The sequence below is a fragment of the Cheilinus undulatus genome, linkage group 9 (assembly GCF_018320785.1).
Source record: "Cheilinus undulatus linkage group 9, ASM1832078v1, whole genome shotgun sequence".
Lineage (NCBI taxonomy): Eukaryota > Metazoa > Chordata > Actinopteri > Labriformes > Labridae > Cheilinus > Cheilinus undulatus.
In genome coordinates this window covers 550,660-566,829 of record NC_054873.1, presented here as the reverse complement: position 1 = coordinate 566,829, position 16,170 = coordinate 550,660, and the positions used below count along the sequence as shown (strand labels likewise).

At 44.6% G+C, this 16,170-nt stretch overlaps 1 protein-coding gene across 2 annotated transcripts in view; it reads right to left on the bottom strand.

The window, feature by feature from the left end:
• Positions 1-16,170, bottom strand: part of LOC121514908 (sodium channel protein type 4 subunit alpha A-like) — a 42,597-nt gene that overhangs the window by 25,328 nt on the left and 1,099 nt on the right. Inside the window, exons 4-15 of one of the 2 annotated variants that reach the window (XM_041795332.1) lie at positions 15,210-15,410; positions 14,903-14,948; positions 11,893-12,101; positions 9,600-9,671; positions 9,425-9,517; positions 4,107-4,463; positions 3,660-3,816; positions 3,350-3,537; positions 2,993-3,080; positions 2,752-2,906; positions 2,209-2,382; positions 1,269-1,385 (exon numbers count right to left, since the gene is read on the bottom strand). In XM_041795332.1, the coding sequence (XP_041651266.1) occupies positions 1,269-1,385; positions 2,209-2,382; positions 2,752-2,906; positions 2,993-3,080; positions 3,350-3,537; positions 3,660-3,816; positions 4,107-4,463; positions 9,425-9,517; positions 9,600-9,671; positions 11,893-12,101; positions 14,903-14,948; positions 15,210-15,410 (1,857 nt within the window). The remainder of the gene's footprint in view (positions 1-1,268; positions 1,386-2,208; positions 2,383-2,751; positions 2,907-2,992; positions 3,081-3,349; positions 3,538-3,659; positions 3,817-4,106; positions 4,464-9,424; positions 9,518-9,599; positions 9,672-11,892; positions 12,102-14,902; positions 14,949-15,209; positions 15,411-16,170) is intronic. The other variant, XM_041795333.1, reaches the window with a different exon arrangement.

Genomic DNA, 16,170 nt, shown 5'->3' with positions numbered 1-16,170 from the left:
CTACTGTCTCTGACCTGGTCTCTATGGTCTCTGACCTGGTCTCTACTGTCTCTGACCCTGTCTCTTTGGTCTCTGACCTGGTCTCTTCTGTCTCTGACCTGGTCTCTACTGTCTCTGACCTGGTCTCTACTGTCTCTGACCTGGTCTCTATGGTCTCTGACCTGGTCTCTATGGTCTCTGACCTGGTCTCTATGGTCTCTGATCTGGTCTCCATGGTCTCTGACCTGGTCTCTATGGTCTCTGACCTGGTCTCTACTGTCTCTGACCTGGTCTCTACTGTCTCTGACCTGGTCTCTACTGTCTCTGACCCTGTCTCTACTGTCTCTGACCTGGTCTCTATGGTCTCTGATCTGGTCTCCATGGTCTCTGACCTGGTCTCTATGGTCTCTGACCTGGTCTCTACTGTCTCTGACCTGGTCTCTACTGTCTCTGACCTGGTCTCTACTGTCTCTGACCCTGTCTCTACTGTCTCTGACCTGGTCTCTATGGTCTCTGACCTGGTCTCTACTGTCTCTGACCTGGTCTCTACTGTCTCTGACCTGGTCTCTACTGTCTCTGACCTGGTCTCTATGGTCTCTGACCTGGTCTCTATGGTCTCTGATCTGGTCTCCATGGTCTCTGACCTGGTCTCTATGGTCTCTGACCTGGTCTCTACTGTCTCTGACCCTGTCTCTATGGTCTCTGACCTGGTCTCTACTGTCTCTGACCCTGTCTCTTTGGTCTCTGACCTGGTCTCTTCTGTCTCTGACCTGGTCTCTATGGTCTCAGACCTGGTCTCTATGGTCTCTGACCTGGTCTCTACTGTCTCTGACCTGGTCTCTACTGTCTCTGACCTGGTCTCTACTGTCTCTGACCTGGTCTCTATGGTCTCTGACCTGGTCTCTACTGTCTCTGACCTGGTCTCTACTGTCTCTGACCTGGTCTCTACTGTCTCTGACCTGGTCTCTATGGTCTCTGACCTGGTCTCTATGGTCTCTGATCTGGTCTCCATGGTCTCTGACCTGGTCTCTATGGTCTCTGACCTGGTCTCTACTGTCTCTGACCCTGTCTCTATGGTCTCTGACCTGGTCTCTACTGTCTCTGACCCTGTCTCTTTGGTCTCTGACCTGGTCTCTTCTGTCTCTGACCTGGTCTCTACGGTCTCAGACCTGGTCTCCATGGTCTCACACCTGGTCTCTATGGTCTCAGACCTGGTCTCTATGGTCTCTGACCTGGTTTAGTGATGCTAATGTGAGGTTCAAACAGGGACAGAGTTCTGTGTGTCTCACCCTCAGGCCCTCGAAGCGAGACAGGATCCTCAGAGGTATCAGTGCTCTCAGAGACCAGACGTACGCTCTCAGCTCCGAGGGTCCAGAGAACTGGTCTGTCAGACACGTTAGCGACACCTGAAGACAAAAACACACCTGCTGATGACATCACTCCTCAGCTTAGCACAGATAGCTACACATTCATGGCACCTGGGCCACCACTGCTCAGGGAATGACAGATCTACACGGCAGCCATCTTGGAGAGGGGTAGCCTCAGCTGTAAATGACTGTAGGTTTATGACACAGGGAGGTCTTTCTACACCAGGATGCTTGTTTTGTCACAAATGTCGGTGAGTATCCTGCATCCTAACAGGTCAGCGTATTTTATGACTGATTTAAATTTGAAAATAGAAATTTAGAATTATGAAAGAAGAAAAATCAAACCAAACCAATCAATCCATTTCTCTTTGATTTCCAGAAAACAATGAATAAACAAAAATGATTTTTACTTTTTCTGTCAGGATAAAAAAAGGAAAATCAAAGAACAGGACACTGGGGCTGTAACATTATTATCCACACATGTGTGACCTGGTGTAGATGTGAAAAAGAATGTTACATCAGCAGTTTCCTGTTCTTTGATCTTTTTCTAATCCAAATCAAAAACAGTAGGATGAAAAACCAACGGTTTGCTAGTCACTCTTTCTTTCAGAAAAATAAAGAAGAGGAGCAGTTGGTTTTTGATCCTCATGTTCTCAGGATCGCATCAGCTGGCTGTAAACTTCACTGACCATGAACATACGTCTGCAGAGACACCAGCTGGTTCACGTCTCACTGATTATTTTGACCTGATGGTTAACAGCCAATCAGAGAACATCTCCTCTCCGCTGTGGCCGCTGATGTCATCAGTACATCGTCAATAACCACAGCTATCGGTCAGCCCGATGGCGGTGGGCGTTCTTACCATAAGGATGAGGAAGTCGAGCCAGCACCAGGCGTCAGTGAAGTATCTCTTCAGTCCCAGAGCGCTCCACTTCAGCAGCATCTCCACCAGGAAGACGAAGGTGAACACCTGGTCAGCCGTCTGCAGGACGGCCCTCAGGACGGTCCGCTGAGGCAGGTAGATATCCTCAAACACCTGGTCAGACAGGTGTGAGAGCTCAGATCACAGACAGCAGCACTATCGGCTTCTAACGTTAAACCAACATTAAACAGGGAGGTGTCCGAGAAAAATCAGTCTGTCCTACAATCAGCCTGGATGAGAGGAGAGAGGTTTGGATGTTTCCCCCTTTAAAACATCTTCACTTAGAAACTGCATTTGTATTTACTTTGGCTGTCTTTGTGAGATATTAAAACTGGTTTGAAGATCTGAAACATTCAAATGTGATAAATCAGAAACATGAGTAATCAGAGAGGGGGGATACTTTTTCACGGCCCTGTAGTTCTGTAATAATCAGCAGAAAGCTCCTGCTGCTGTCAGCCTTTGCTCAGAGAGTTCCAGATTTACCAGGATGAAGCTGCTCAGCAGGATGACCACGATCATCAACGCCTCCATGCACCGGTGCTGAACCATGGCCAGGCAGGTTCTCCTGAAGGTAGACCACACCCTCCCAACGCCGTGTGACTTACCTACGTCCAGGAGTGGACAGCACTGGTAACACTCTGAAACACAAACAATGGATCCATCAGAGCAGGTATTGATCAGTGATCAGCTCATGGTTTGGAGGTTTTAATGGAGAGACTCGTACTGTCACAGCAACAGTCCTCAGGAACGTTTCTTTCCACAGATTTACTGGAATCAGACTTCTGAGCCTCAGGAGGATCCAGAACGTCACTCTGAACAGAAAGATCCAAACTGAGATTAGATATCACTGTAATCAATACCATGAAGATCAATGGACCCTGATAAACCAGAGAATGGACCCTGATAGACCCAGAGACTGGACCCTGATAAACCCAGAGAATGGACCCTGATAGACCCAGAGACTGGACCCTGATAAACCCAGATAATGGACCCGGATAGACCCAGATAATGGACCCTGATAGACCCATTTCTACTGTGGTAGAAACCACCAGAAAGTGACCCACCACTGCGGTAGAAATACCTTTCCTTCATTTCCTCTCTCTGCAGCGTCCTCAGGCGCTGTCTCTTTATCCTCATCCTCAGCAATGGGAGCTCTCCGGCTCTCGCTGGTGTCCCCGATGAGGGCCTGGACCTCGGAGAGAGGCTTGTCTGAAGACACCACGTCCAAGGCCATGTGGTCCTTCTTCTGGCTGTCTTTATTTTCAGCAGCTTCATTTAAACAGGAGAAGAAGAAAACATGAGCCCAAAGCAACCATTCAAATCTATTTATCATCAACAACAGGGTCAGACAACGGATCCTGATCTTTGTTCTGGTTTTAGTTCCCTCTCACCTTTGGGACCCGGCTCCTCCTTCCCCAGCAGAGTCCTGAAGGTGGTGCAGATCTGCTCTAAGGCCAGGTTCACGTTGGTTTTCTGGGTTTGTTCATAAGGGTCCAGATTCACAGCCAGACACGAGCTCAGCAACATGGACAGGAACAGATTCAGCAGCTGCAACAGAGACGGGGACGGACTCAGACCAGACAACCTTCTGACCTTTTTAACACTTTTATCCTATTGTAGCCACTTTTTTATTGCTTTTCACCACTTTTTAATGACTTTTCATCATCTTTTAACTGCTTTTCACCACTTTTTAACCATTTTTTAACAACTTTTCACCATTTTTAACCACTTATCCGCTCCCATCATTCACAGATAATCAATACACATATTGATCATCTGTGCAGAGCACCTGAACCCTCAGAGTTTCTGCAGACAGCACAGTCGGGGTCGACACTCACCAGCAGATATCCGATGATCATCAGCACCAGGATGAAGATCATGCAGGACGCCTGGCCCGCCACCTCCATGCAGTCCCACAGGACCTCGATCCACTCGCCATTCAGGATCCTGAAGACGATGAGGAAGGTGTGGAGGAAGTCGTTCATGTGCCACCGTGGGAGCTCGCAGTCATGGGCGATCTTACACACGCAGTCTTTGTAGTCACGGTGGAAGAGCTGCATGCCAACCAGGCTGAACAGGTAGACCACGATGACCAGTACCAGGACCAGATTCAACAGCTTCTTCAGGGTCAGGGACACCAATTTCAACAGGAGTAAGAAGGACGGCCACCAACGGGCCAGCCTGAAGACCCTCAGCTATACGGGACGGAGAAACAGAGAGGGTCAGAGAGAGGGTTAGAGAGAGGGCTAGAGAGAGGGTTAGAGAGAGGGCTAGAGAGAGGGTCAGAGAGAGGGTTAGAGAGAGGGCTAGAGAGAGGGTCAGAGAGAGGGTTAGAGAGAGGGCTAGAGAGAGGGCTAGAGAGAGGATCAGAGAGAGGGCTAGAGAGAGGGTCAGAGAGAGGGCTAGAGAGAGGGCTAGAGAGAGGGCTAGAGAGAGGGCTAGAGAGAGGGCTAGAGAGAGGGTCAGACAGAGGGCTAGAGAGAGGGCTAGAGAGAGGGCTAGAGAGAGGATCAGAGAGAGGGCTAGAGAGAGGGCTAGAGAGAGGATCAGAGAGAGGGCTAGAGAGAGGATCAGAGAAAGGGCTAGAGAGAGGGTCAGAGAGAGGGCTAGAGAGAGGGTCAGAGAGAGGGCTAGAGAGAGGGTCAGAGAGAGGGCTAGAGAGAGGGCTAGAGAGAGGGCTAGAGAGAGGGTCAGAGAGAGGGCTAGAGAGAGGGTCAGAGAGAGGGCTAGAGAGAGGGTCAGAGAGAGGGCTAGAGAGAGGGTCAGAGAGAGGGCTAGAGAGAGGGTCAGAGAGAGGGCTAGAGAGAGGGTCAGAGAGAGGGCTAGAGAGAGGGTCAGAGAGAGGGTTAGAGAGAGGGCTAGAGAGAGGGTTAGAGAGAGGGTTAGAGAGAGGGCTAGAGAGAGGGTTAGAGAGAGGGCTAGAGAGAGGATCAGAGAGAGGGCTAGAGAGATCAGAGAGAGGGCTAGAGAGGGTTAGAGAGAGGGCTAGAGAGAGGGTCAGACAGAGGGTTAGAGAGAGGGCTAGAGAGAGGGCCAGAGAGAGGGTCAGAGAGAGGGTTAGAGAGAGGGTCAGAGAGAGGGCTAGAGAGAGGGTCAGAGAGAGGGTCAGAGAGAGGGCTAGAGAGAGGGTCAGAGAGAGGGCTAGAGAGAGGGCTAGAGAGAGGGTCAGAGAGAGGGCTAGAGAGAGGGTCAGACAGAGGGTTAGAGAGAGGGCTAGAGAGAGGGCCAGAGAGAGGGTTAGAGAGAGGGTCAGAGAGAGGGCTAGAGAGAGGGTCAGAGAGAGGGCTAGAGAGAGGGCTAGAGAGAGGGTCAGAGAGAGGGCTAGAGAGAGGGCTAGAGAGAGGGTCAGAGAGAGGGTTAGAGAGAGGGTCAGAGAGAGGGCTAGAGAGAGGGTCAGAGAGAGGGCTAGAGAGAGGGTCAGAGAGAGGGCTAGAGAGAGGGTCAGAGAGAGGGCTAGAGAGATGGTGAGAGAGAGGGCTAGAGAGAGTATGAGAGAGAGGGTTACAGAGAGGGATAGAGAGAGGGCTAGAGAGAGGGTCAGAGAGAGGGCTAGAGAGAGGGTTAGAGAGGGCTAGAGAGAGGGTCAGAGAGGGTAAAAGAGAGGGTTAGAGAGAGGGCTAGAGAGCAGAGAGAGGGCTAGAGAGAGGGTCAGAGAGAGGGCTAGAGAGAGGATCAGAGAGAGGGTAAAAGAGAGGGCTAGAGAGAGGGCTAGAGAGAGGGTCAGAGAGAGGGCTAGAGAGAGGGTCAGAGAGAGGGCTAGAGAGAGGATCAGAGAGAGGGTAAAAGAGAGGGCTAGAGAGAGGGCTAGAGAGAGGGTCAGAGAGAGGGCTAGAGAGAGGGTCAGAGAGAGGGCTAGAGAGAGGGTCAGAGAGAGGGCTAGAGAGAGGGTCAGACAGAGGGTTAGAGAGAGGGCTAGAGAGAGGGCCAGAGAGAGGGTCAGAGAGAGGGTTAGAGAGAGGGTCAGAGAGAGGGCTAGAGAGAGGGTCAGAGAGAGGGTCAGAGAGAGGGCTAGAGAGAGGGTCAGAGAGAGGGCTAGAGAGAGGGCTAGAGAGAGGGTCAGAGAGAGGGCTAGAGAGAGGGTCAGACAGAGGGTTAGAGAGAGGGCTAGAGAGAGGGCCAGAGAGAGGGTTAGAGAGAGGGTCAGAGAGAGGGCTAGAGAGAGGGTCAGAGAGAGGGTCAGAGAGAGGGTTAGAGAGAGGGTCAGAGAGAGGGCCAGAGAGAGGGTTAGAGAGAGGGTCAGAGAGAGGGCTAGAGAGAGGGTCAGAGAGAGGGCTAGAGAGAGGGCTAGAGAGAGGGTCAGAGAGAGGGCTAGAGAGAGGGTCAGACAGAGGGTTAGAGAGAGGGCTAGAGAGAGGGCCAGAGAGAGGGTTAGAGAGAGGGTCAGAGAGAGGGCTAGAGAGAGGGTCAGAGAGAGGGCTAGAGAGAGGGCTAGAGAGAGGGTCAGAGAGAGGGCTAGAGAGAGGGCTAGAGAGAGGGTCAGAGAGAGGGTTAGAGAGAGGGTCAGAGAGAGGGCTAGAGAGAGGGTCAGAGAGAGGGCTAGAGAGAGGGCTAGAGAGAGGGCTAGAGAGAGGGTCAGAGAGAGGGCTAGAGAGAGGGTTAGAGAGAGGGCTAGAGAGATAAGGTCAGAGATAGGGTCACAGGAGACAAAGTCTGACAGGATGGCCTGTGAGGTCAGGGTCAGTGGAGTTTACAGGATTTTAATTTTGATCTGAGAAAATCTAGAAGGCAGCTGTTTTACAGAAACAGCCTAAAGCAGGGGTGTTCAAAGTGAGAGAGTGAGCCTCTCCTTAGAGAAAATTATTTATTCAGTGCATCCCCACCCACATAAAGATTCAGACTGAAAAAAACACATGTTCATTCATTTCTGTCTCATTTTAAATATTTTTAACATTTTTATATCTTTAATATTTTGGTCTGCAAATGTTCTTAAACATCAACGTCTTTACCAGGTAATCAGTTATTTGTTTTCAGTCATGAATTTATTGCCAATACTACCTGATTATTCTGCTCTGATAATCCTTAAAGTGGCGTTACTCAACCAAAGAGCCAAACTGTTGAAAAATACCTCTGAGAGATCCACAGTCTAAGAGGTGGAGAGTGGCAAAAACAGCTTATAGTAGCAATCAAATAAGTTAAAGATGGCAAATAAGGACGAAAACCAGCAAAAATGGGGATAAAAAGTGAAAAAAGATGGGTGAAAAGTGACAAACAGTTACAACAGCTGTCAACAACAAGGCAAAAAACGTAAATAAAAAACAAAAAAAAAAAAAAAAAAACGGATAAAAAGCAGTCAAGAGTGGCAAAAATGGGCAAAAAGTAAGAAAAAAAGTGGAATTTAATGACAAAAGGACGCTTTACCCTTGTGCCCTCCTCAAATTTTCTACCCTCTGGACACCTTCGAGGCAAAAATGTACACATACAGAAAAACAGACATTAAATCAGCATCTATCAATATTTTCTTCTACCTTTTTTTCATAAATCTCTTTAAGAACTTCAGACCTGCTCAAAATTACAAAAAAAAAATCAAATTTCTCAGAATTTTAACTCTTTAAATGCCAGTTTGCTTATTTGAAATATTTTAATTTTACAGCAAAAAACACAAAGAGTGAATTATTTTCCATAAAATAAACAGTAGAAAGATGGGGCTTTGGTGCTGATGAGAGGCTTGGATGGGTCAAAGATTAGCAACAAAACTGATTTGATTGTATTTGTATGTTTTTTGTAGTGCCAGCTTTAACATGAGGGCACCCTCCAGACACCTTTGAGGCAAAAATGTACACATACAAAAAACCTGCCATTAAATCAGCACACATCAATATTTTTTTCTACCTTTTTTTCATAAATCTCTTTAACAACTTCCGACCTGCTCAAATCTACAAAAAAAAAAAAAAATCAAATTTCTTAGAATTTTAACCCTTTAAATGCCAGTTTGATTATTTGAAAATTTAAATTTTTACTTCAAAAAAAAAAAAAAAAAAAAAAAAAAAAAAGTGGATTATTTTCCATATAATAAATAGTAGAAAGATGGGGCTTTAGGGGTGATGAGAGTCTTGGATGGGTCAAAGATTAGCAACAAAACTGATTTGATTGCATTAATATTTTTTAGGTAATGTCAGATAAACCCTCTGGACACCTTGGAGGCTAAAATGCCTCCATTGGCTTCCATTAAAACCAGGTTTTTTAATCTCACTGTCACTGCATTATAAAATCATGCATTCTTTAATGTCAGCATTTCAATGTGAAGAAGGCTAGTGAAATTTGACATTTTTACCGTATTCCATAAACGCTCCATTATATTCCCGTATATAATGGAGCGTTTTGTGTGGGTTTAAAGGGTTAAAACTCTGAGAATTATTGAATGTTTGGTAGTTTTGAGCAGGTCTGAAGTTGTTAAAGAGATTTATGAAAAAAAGTAGAAAAAAATATTGATGTATGCTGATTTAATGGCAGTTTTTTGTACGTGTACATTTTTGGCTCAAAGGTGTCCAGAGGGTAGAAAATTCACTGAGAGAGTCTGAATGACATTTAAGAGGAAAACATGTTGGATTTCAAAAATGTAACTAGAAGGAAAAGTTCCTGTAAAAATTCATGCCACAAACTGTAAAACTGACAAAATGATCACAAATTTAAAAAGAAAAAAAAAGGTTAAGAAAAATGGCCAAAAATGCCAGAGGAGGGAACAGGGGAACAGGGTGATGAAAGTGTCAAAAAATGGTATAAAGGGGCAAAAAAGTTTCCATTTTTAAGGTTTTCTGGGGGAATATATTTGATATATTTAAAATGAAGACGTCAAGAGCCACTAATAATCACACTCTGACTATCACTGCCTCACAGTAACTATCAGCTGATTCATTTAGCTCTATGCATGGCAGAAGTTAGAAAAGCAGATCACTGATTTTTCTGGTTTATGGTTCTGCACCTGCCCTGAAGTTCTGTGGCGCCCTCCAGGGGATTCCCGCCTCACACTTTGAAAACTGCTGGTCTGAAAAGCTTGAAACCCTCCTGATGCTCAGGCTCAGTGTCTGTTTCTGTTTTTAATCGTTAGTTTCCTAAAAGGCCTGTTTCTTGTTGTTGAATTTGTTAATAATAAAATAACCTCACAGGAGGGCGCCACCCTGTGGCCATTTAAATAAATGTCGTTGATGAAAATACAGACCAGAATGACCGGACGCAGCCTGTAGACATCAGCCAGGGACAAAGACAGCAAACTGATGACCACGATGACGCTCTCGAAGACGTTCCAGCCCACCTGTGACCACAAGGTGTACACAGCTCCATCAGTGTAAACAAACAAACAAACAAACAAACAAACAAACAGGAAGTGGTCTGACCTTGAAGTATCCGTACGGATCAAGCGCCAGGATTTTTACCACCATCTCAAGGAAGAAGATGAAGTCGAAGACCTGAGGGGGGCGGGGCATCAAAGAGACACACCTTTAGCACTACATTACCCATGAGCCTCTGCTCTGTAACATTAGAAAGTCAGAAACATCCAGATTCAAACACGTGGATGTTAGCTCTTTAGTTGCTCTCATGTAGAGAGGAATGTTAGAAATGGACATTTATCTCTGTGATGACCTCTGTTTGAATCAATCTGTGTTAAAGACCACTGAGAACCCCCTTTAATGGCCCCGCCCACATTATGCCTGTAATGATGATAATATCAAAGCTTTAAAACATTCCATTCTAGCCTTGAATAACAATGACATCAAAGCCTTTTAAAACATTCCATTCTTGCCTGTAATGATGATGATATCAAAGTTTTAAAACATTCCATTCTTGACCACACTGATGATGATATCAAAGTTTTTAAAACATTCCATTCTTGCCTACAGTGATGATGATGTCAAAGCTTTAAAACATTCCATTCTTGCCTGTAATGATGATGATATCAAAGCTTTAAAACATTCCATTCTTGCCTGTAATGATGATGATATCAAAGTTTTAAAACACTCCATTCTTGCCTGTAATGATGATGATATCAAAGCTCTAAAACATTCCATTCTTGACCACACTGATGATAATATAAAAGTTGTAAAACATTCCATTCTTGCCTGTAATGATGATGATATCAAAGTTTTAAAACATTCCATTCTTGCCTGTAATGATGATGATATCAAAGCTTTAAAACATTCCATTCTTGACCACACTGATGATGATATCAAAGTTTTAAAACATTCCATTCTTGCCTACACTGGTGATGATATAAAAGTTGTAAAACATTCCATTCTTGCCTACACTGATGATGATATCATAGTTTTAAAACATTCCATTCTTGCCTGTAATGATGATGATATCAAAGTTTTAAAATATTCCATTCTTGCCTGTAATGATGATGATATCAAAGCTTTAAAACATTCCATTCTTGACCACACTGATGATATAAAAGTTGTAAAACATTCCATTCTTGCCTACACTGATGATGATATCATAGTTTTAAAACATTCCATTCTTGCCTACACTGAAGATGACATCAAAGCTTCAAATCATTCCCTTCTTGCCTACACTGATGATAATATAAAAGTTGTAAAACATTCCATTCTTGCCTGTAATGATGATGATATCAAAGTTTTAAAACATTCCATTCTTGCCTGTAATGATGATGATATCAAAGCTTCAAAACATTCCATTCTTGCCTACACTGATGATGATATCAAAGCTTCAAAACATTCCATTTGTGCCTATTATGATAATGATATCAAAGTTTTTAAAACATTCCATTCTTGCCTATAATGATGATGATATCAAAGTTTTAAAACATTCCATTCTTGCCTGTAATGATGATGATATCAGAGTTTTAAAACATTCCATTCTTGACCACACTGATGATGATATAAAAGTTGTAAAACATTCCATTCTTGCCTACACTGATGATGATATCATAGTTTTAAAACAATCCATTCTTGACTGTAATGATGATGATATCAAAGTTTTAAAACATTCCCTTCTTGCCTACACTGATGATGACATCAAAGCTTCAAATCATTCCCTTCTTGCCTACACTGATGATGACATCAAAGCTTCAAAACATTCCATTTGTGCCTACACTGATGATGATATCAAAGCTTCAAAACATTCCCTTCTTGCCTATACTGATGATGATATAAAAGCTTCAAAACATTCCATTTGTGCCTATTATGATGATGATATCAAAGTTTTAAAACATTCCCTCCTTGCCTATAATGATGATGATATTAAAGCTTTAAAACATTCCATTCTTGCCTGTAATGCTGATGTATCAAAGCTTTAAAACATTCCATTCTTGCCTACACTGATGATGGTATCAAAGTTTTTAAAACATTCCATTCTTGCCTGTAATGATGATGATATCAAAGTTTTAAAACATTCCATTCTTTCCTGTAATGATGATGATATCAAAGTTTTAAAACATTCCATTCTTTCCTGTAATGATGATGATATCAAAGCTTTTAAAACATTCCATTCTTGCCTACACTGATGATGATATCAAAACTTTTAAAAGATTCCATTCTTGCCTATAATGATGATGATATCAAAGCTTTTAAAACATTCCATCCTTCCCTCATTTAATATAAGTTTATGAGATCTGACAATCAGTGACTTCTGTCTTCCTTTACAGTTTCCATGGCGTTATCTCACACTGACCAGGGCAGCGATGGAGAGTGTCTCTTCAAATTGCGGCGACAAAGGGTAATGTTCCATGGCCATGAAGATGATGTTGACAATCAGGCAGATGACGATCACCAGGTCAAAGAAAGGGCTCGTGACCATGGCGTGGAGCTGCTGTTTGAGCCCCCTCCAGCAGCCACAACAGTTCCACGTCAGACAGCGGACACAGCATGGCGAGCACGAGCCTGAGACAGGAAGTGAGAGAGACGGATGAAGACAGAGGCAGACCAGACAGGCTCCCAGGGTACGGCCCCACCAAATCTGTCTAAAACAGGAAGTTACTGATGCTCCTCTCTTCAATCACAGCAGCAGGTCAGTTTTTACCCAGAAGACTTCAAGCAAACACGCCAACACGCCAGCCCTCCCCTCGCTGTCCCGATAGATTCAAAACGGTCGTCTTCTGTTTTCACCTTTCTTTATTCTGAGTCTCACTTTAAATCGATGGGAGCTGTTCCTTACACACAGGAAGTCACTTCACTGTCTACGCCTATGCTCAACGCATCAACAATGACACTTAGCTGCACATTAGCCCAGTTAGCTCTAAGTTAGCCCATTAGCGTAGTAGCTACTACCATAATTCAGCAGCTAACAGGTGCCATCGTCCACAGAAAACACCAACGAACCATCCAAATGACTAACCAGTGCTCTGAGACACCACCTTAAAACTCTACATCACAAACAAATCTTACTGATGATCTCAATAGTAACCTCCACTAAAACTATAAATCCAACCATCATTTAGAGTAGTCCTTGGGAAAAAGTTGAGTTTTAAAGGTAAATATGTGAGAAAAAAATCAAAACGATAAGTTTAAAAGGTCAAAACATGAAAATACATTTAAAATCATGACTTTAAAGGTAAAAATATTACTTAAAATTAAAAATTTTGAATTAAAAAGGTCAAAATACTACATGAGGTCATATTTGTAGATATGTTTCTACTCTTGACTGAAGGATATTTTTAATCATTGAGGTTAAGGTTACATTTTTATACGGTAAATTAAACCGATAATCCGTACCATCACAGAGGGTTTATTTTGGGCTACAGCTCTGAGGTGAACGGACCGTACCATCACAGAGGGTTTATTTTGGGCTACAGCTCTGAGGTGAACGGACCGTACCATCACAGAGGGTTTATTCTGGGCTACAGCTCTGAGGTGAACGGACCGTACCATCACAGAGGGTTTATTTTGGGCTACAGCTCTGAGGTGAACAGACCGTACCATCACAAAGGTTTTTTGTATGGGCTCCGGCTCTGAGGTGAACGGACCGTACCATCACAGAGGGTTTATTCTGTGCTACAGTTCTGAGGTGAATGGACCGTACCATCACAGAGGGTTTAATCAGGGCTACAGCTCTGAGGTGAATGGACTGTACCATAACAGAGGGTTTATTCTGTGCTACAGCTCTGAGGTGAACGGACCGTACCATCACAAAGGTTTTTTTTATGGGCTCCGGCTCTGAGGTGAACGGACTGTACCATCACAGAGGGTTTATTCTAGACTGCAGCTCTGAGGTGAACGGACCGTACCATCACAGAGGGTTTATTCTAGACTGCAGCTCTGAGGTGAACGGACCGTACCATCACAGAGGGTTTATTCTAGACGACAGCTCTGAGGTGAATGGACTGTACCATCACAGAGGGTTTATTCCAGACGACAGCTCTGAGGTGAATGGACCGTACCATAACAGAGGGTTTAATCTGGGCTACGGCTCCGAGGTGAACGGACCATACCATCACAGAGGGTTTATTCCAGACGACAGCTCTGAGGTGAATGGACTGTACCATCACAGAGGGTTTATTCTAGACGACAGCTCTGAGGTGAATGGACCGTACCATCACAGAGGGTTTATTCTAGACGACAGCTCTGAGGTGAATGGACCGTACCATCACAGAGGGTTTATTCTAGACTGCAGCTCTGCGGTGAATGGACTGTACCATCACAGAGGGTTTATTCCAGACGACAGCTCTGAGGTGAATGGACTGTACCATCACAGAGGGTTTATTCCAGACGACAGCTCTGAGGTGAATGGACCGTACCATCACAGAGGGTTTATTCTAGACTGCAGCTCTGAGGTGAACGGACTGTACCATCACAGAGGGTTTATTCTAGACTGCAGCTCTGAGGTGAACGGACTGTACCATCACAGAGGGTTTATTCTAGACTGCAGCTCTGAGGTGAACGGACCGTACCATCACAGAGGGTTTATTCTAGACTGCAGCTCTGAGGTGAATGGACCGTACCATCACAGAGGGTTTATTCTAGACTGCAGCTCTGAGGTGAACAGATCGTACCATCACAGAGGGTTTATTCTAGACTGCAGCTCTGAGGTGAATGGACCGTACCATCACACAGGGTTTATTCTAGACTGCAGCTCTGAGGTGAATGGACTGTACCATCACAGAGGGTTTATTCCAGACGACAGCTCTGAGGTGAATGGACTGTACCATCACAGAGGGTTTATTCTAGACGACAGCTCTGAGGTGAACGGACCGTACCATCACAGAGGGTTTATTCTAGACTGCAGCTCTGAGGTGAACAGATCGTACCATCACAGAGGGTTTATTCTAGACTGCAGCTCTGAGGTGAACGGACCGTACCATCCCAGAGGGTTTATTCTAGACTGCAGCTCTGAGGTGAATGGACCGTACCATCACAGAGGGTTTATTCTAGACTGCAGCTCTGAGGTGAATGGACCGTACCTTCACAGAGGGTTTATTCTAGACTGCAGCTCTGAGGTGAATGGACCGTACCATCACAGAGGGTTTATTCTAGACTGCAGCTCTGAGGTGAACGGATCGTACCATCACAGAGGGTTTATTCTAGACTGCAGCTCTGAGGTGAATGGACCGTACCATCACAGAGGGTTTATTCTAGACTGCAGCTCTGAGGTGAATGGACCGTACCATCACACAGGGTTTATTCTAGACTGCAGCTCTGAGGTGAATGGACCGTACCATCACACAGGGTTGTGTGTGTGTTTTTACCGTCTGTCTTCTTCTTCTCCTCCTCTGGGCCGTCAGAGAGGTTCTGCTGAGACACAAACACATTTATAATCAGATCTTCAGTCTTTACCTCCTGAGTCCCAGCGTCCTCATATGAGGACATCACAGTCCCAGGTCCCTGCACTAGTCTGCTGAACTCTGACCTCACCTGTCCGTGTGCATGGCCGTCATTCTACCCAGAATGCTCTACAGCCGGTCTCCACACCAAACTGGTGGAGGTAGAAAACTTTAAACTGTTGGAACGTTTCTCTAACATTAGAGGAACCAGAGGATGGTAAATCACGCTCACCTCTTCCTGGTTGCTCCTCAGCGCCTGCTGGATCTCATCAAACTCTTTTTCTCTCTGTTGGGCTTCAGCCACTTCAGCATCTTCCTGATCCATGATCGCCACGGCAACCGCCGCCACGATGAGGCTGAAGAGGCAGAAACAGCCGGGGAAGACGAGGACGACGTAGTAGGCCAGGAGAGATTTACCTGCCGACCGTAACGTCTGCAGACAGATGACAGAGTCAGACAGAGCATGGAGGCGTGCACCAATCAGAGAGCATACCTTTCTCAGTGCATGCTGGGAAACGGTGACATTCATTAGTGGGGATGCTGAGTAAGCATTCACACTAATGATATTTATTCTACTTCAACTATCTCCTCCTTCATCCTTTGTCGTATCGACACGTTTAAACTTTCAAAAATTCAGGTTCTTCTTCATTCCACTGCTACGACTAGGGTTAGGGTAGGGTCCTCATTTCTAACTTTTATGGTCTTTAAATATTTAACTTTGTTTAACAAAGTTAAACAGGAAAATTTCACAAATCTGCACTTTTTTCCACTCCTCATAACTCTGGCATTTCTTGGGCTAGTTTCACTTTTCTACTATCAAACTCTTCAGCTTCTGCTGCTCTTTTCAGCTATTTATAATACTTTTTATACTATTTATACTTTTTTTTTTTTTAACTATTTTGCATTTTCTAAAACTAAAATAACATTATTTCAGATGGGCCAGCTCTTTAAATCTTCTTTTCACTCATTTTAGCTACTTCTTGTTGCCACTTTTAGCCAATTTTTGCCCTTTTTCACCATTTTTGTTGCCACTTTTCACCCATTTCAGCTACCTTTTGCCATTACATACCACTTGTTTCCTATCATTTTGCCCATTTTTGCCACTCTTGACTGCTTTTGCCCATTTTAGTCACTTTTCACTTGTTTTTTTTTTTTTTTTTTTGCTATTTTCTTTCAGCTATTTTCAGCTATTT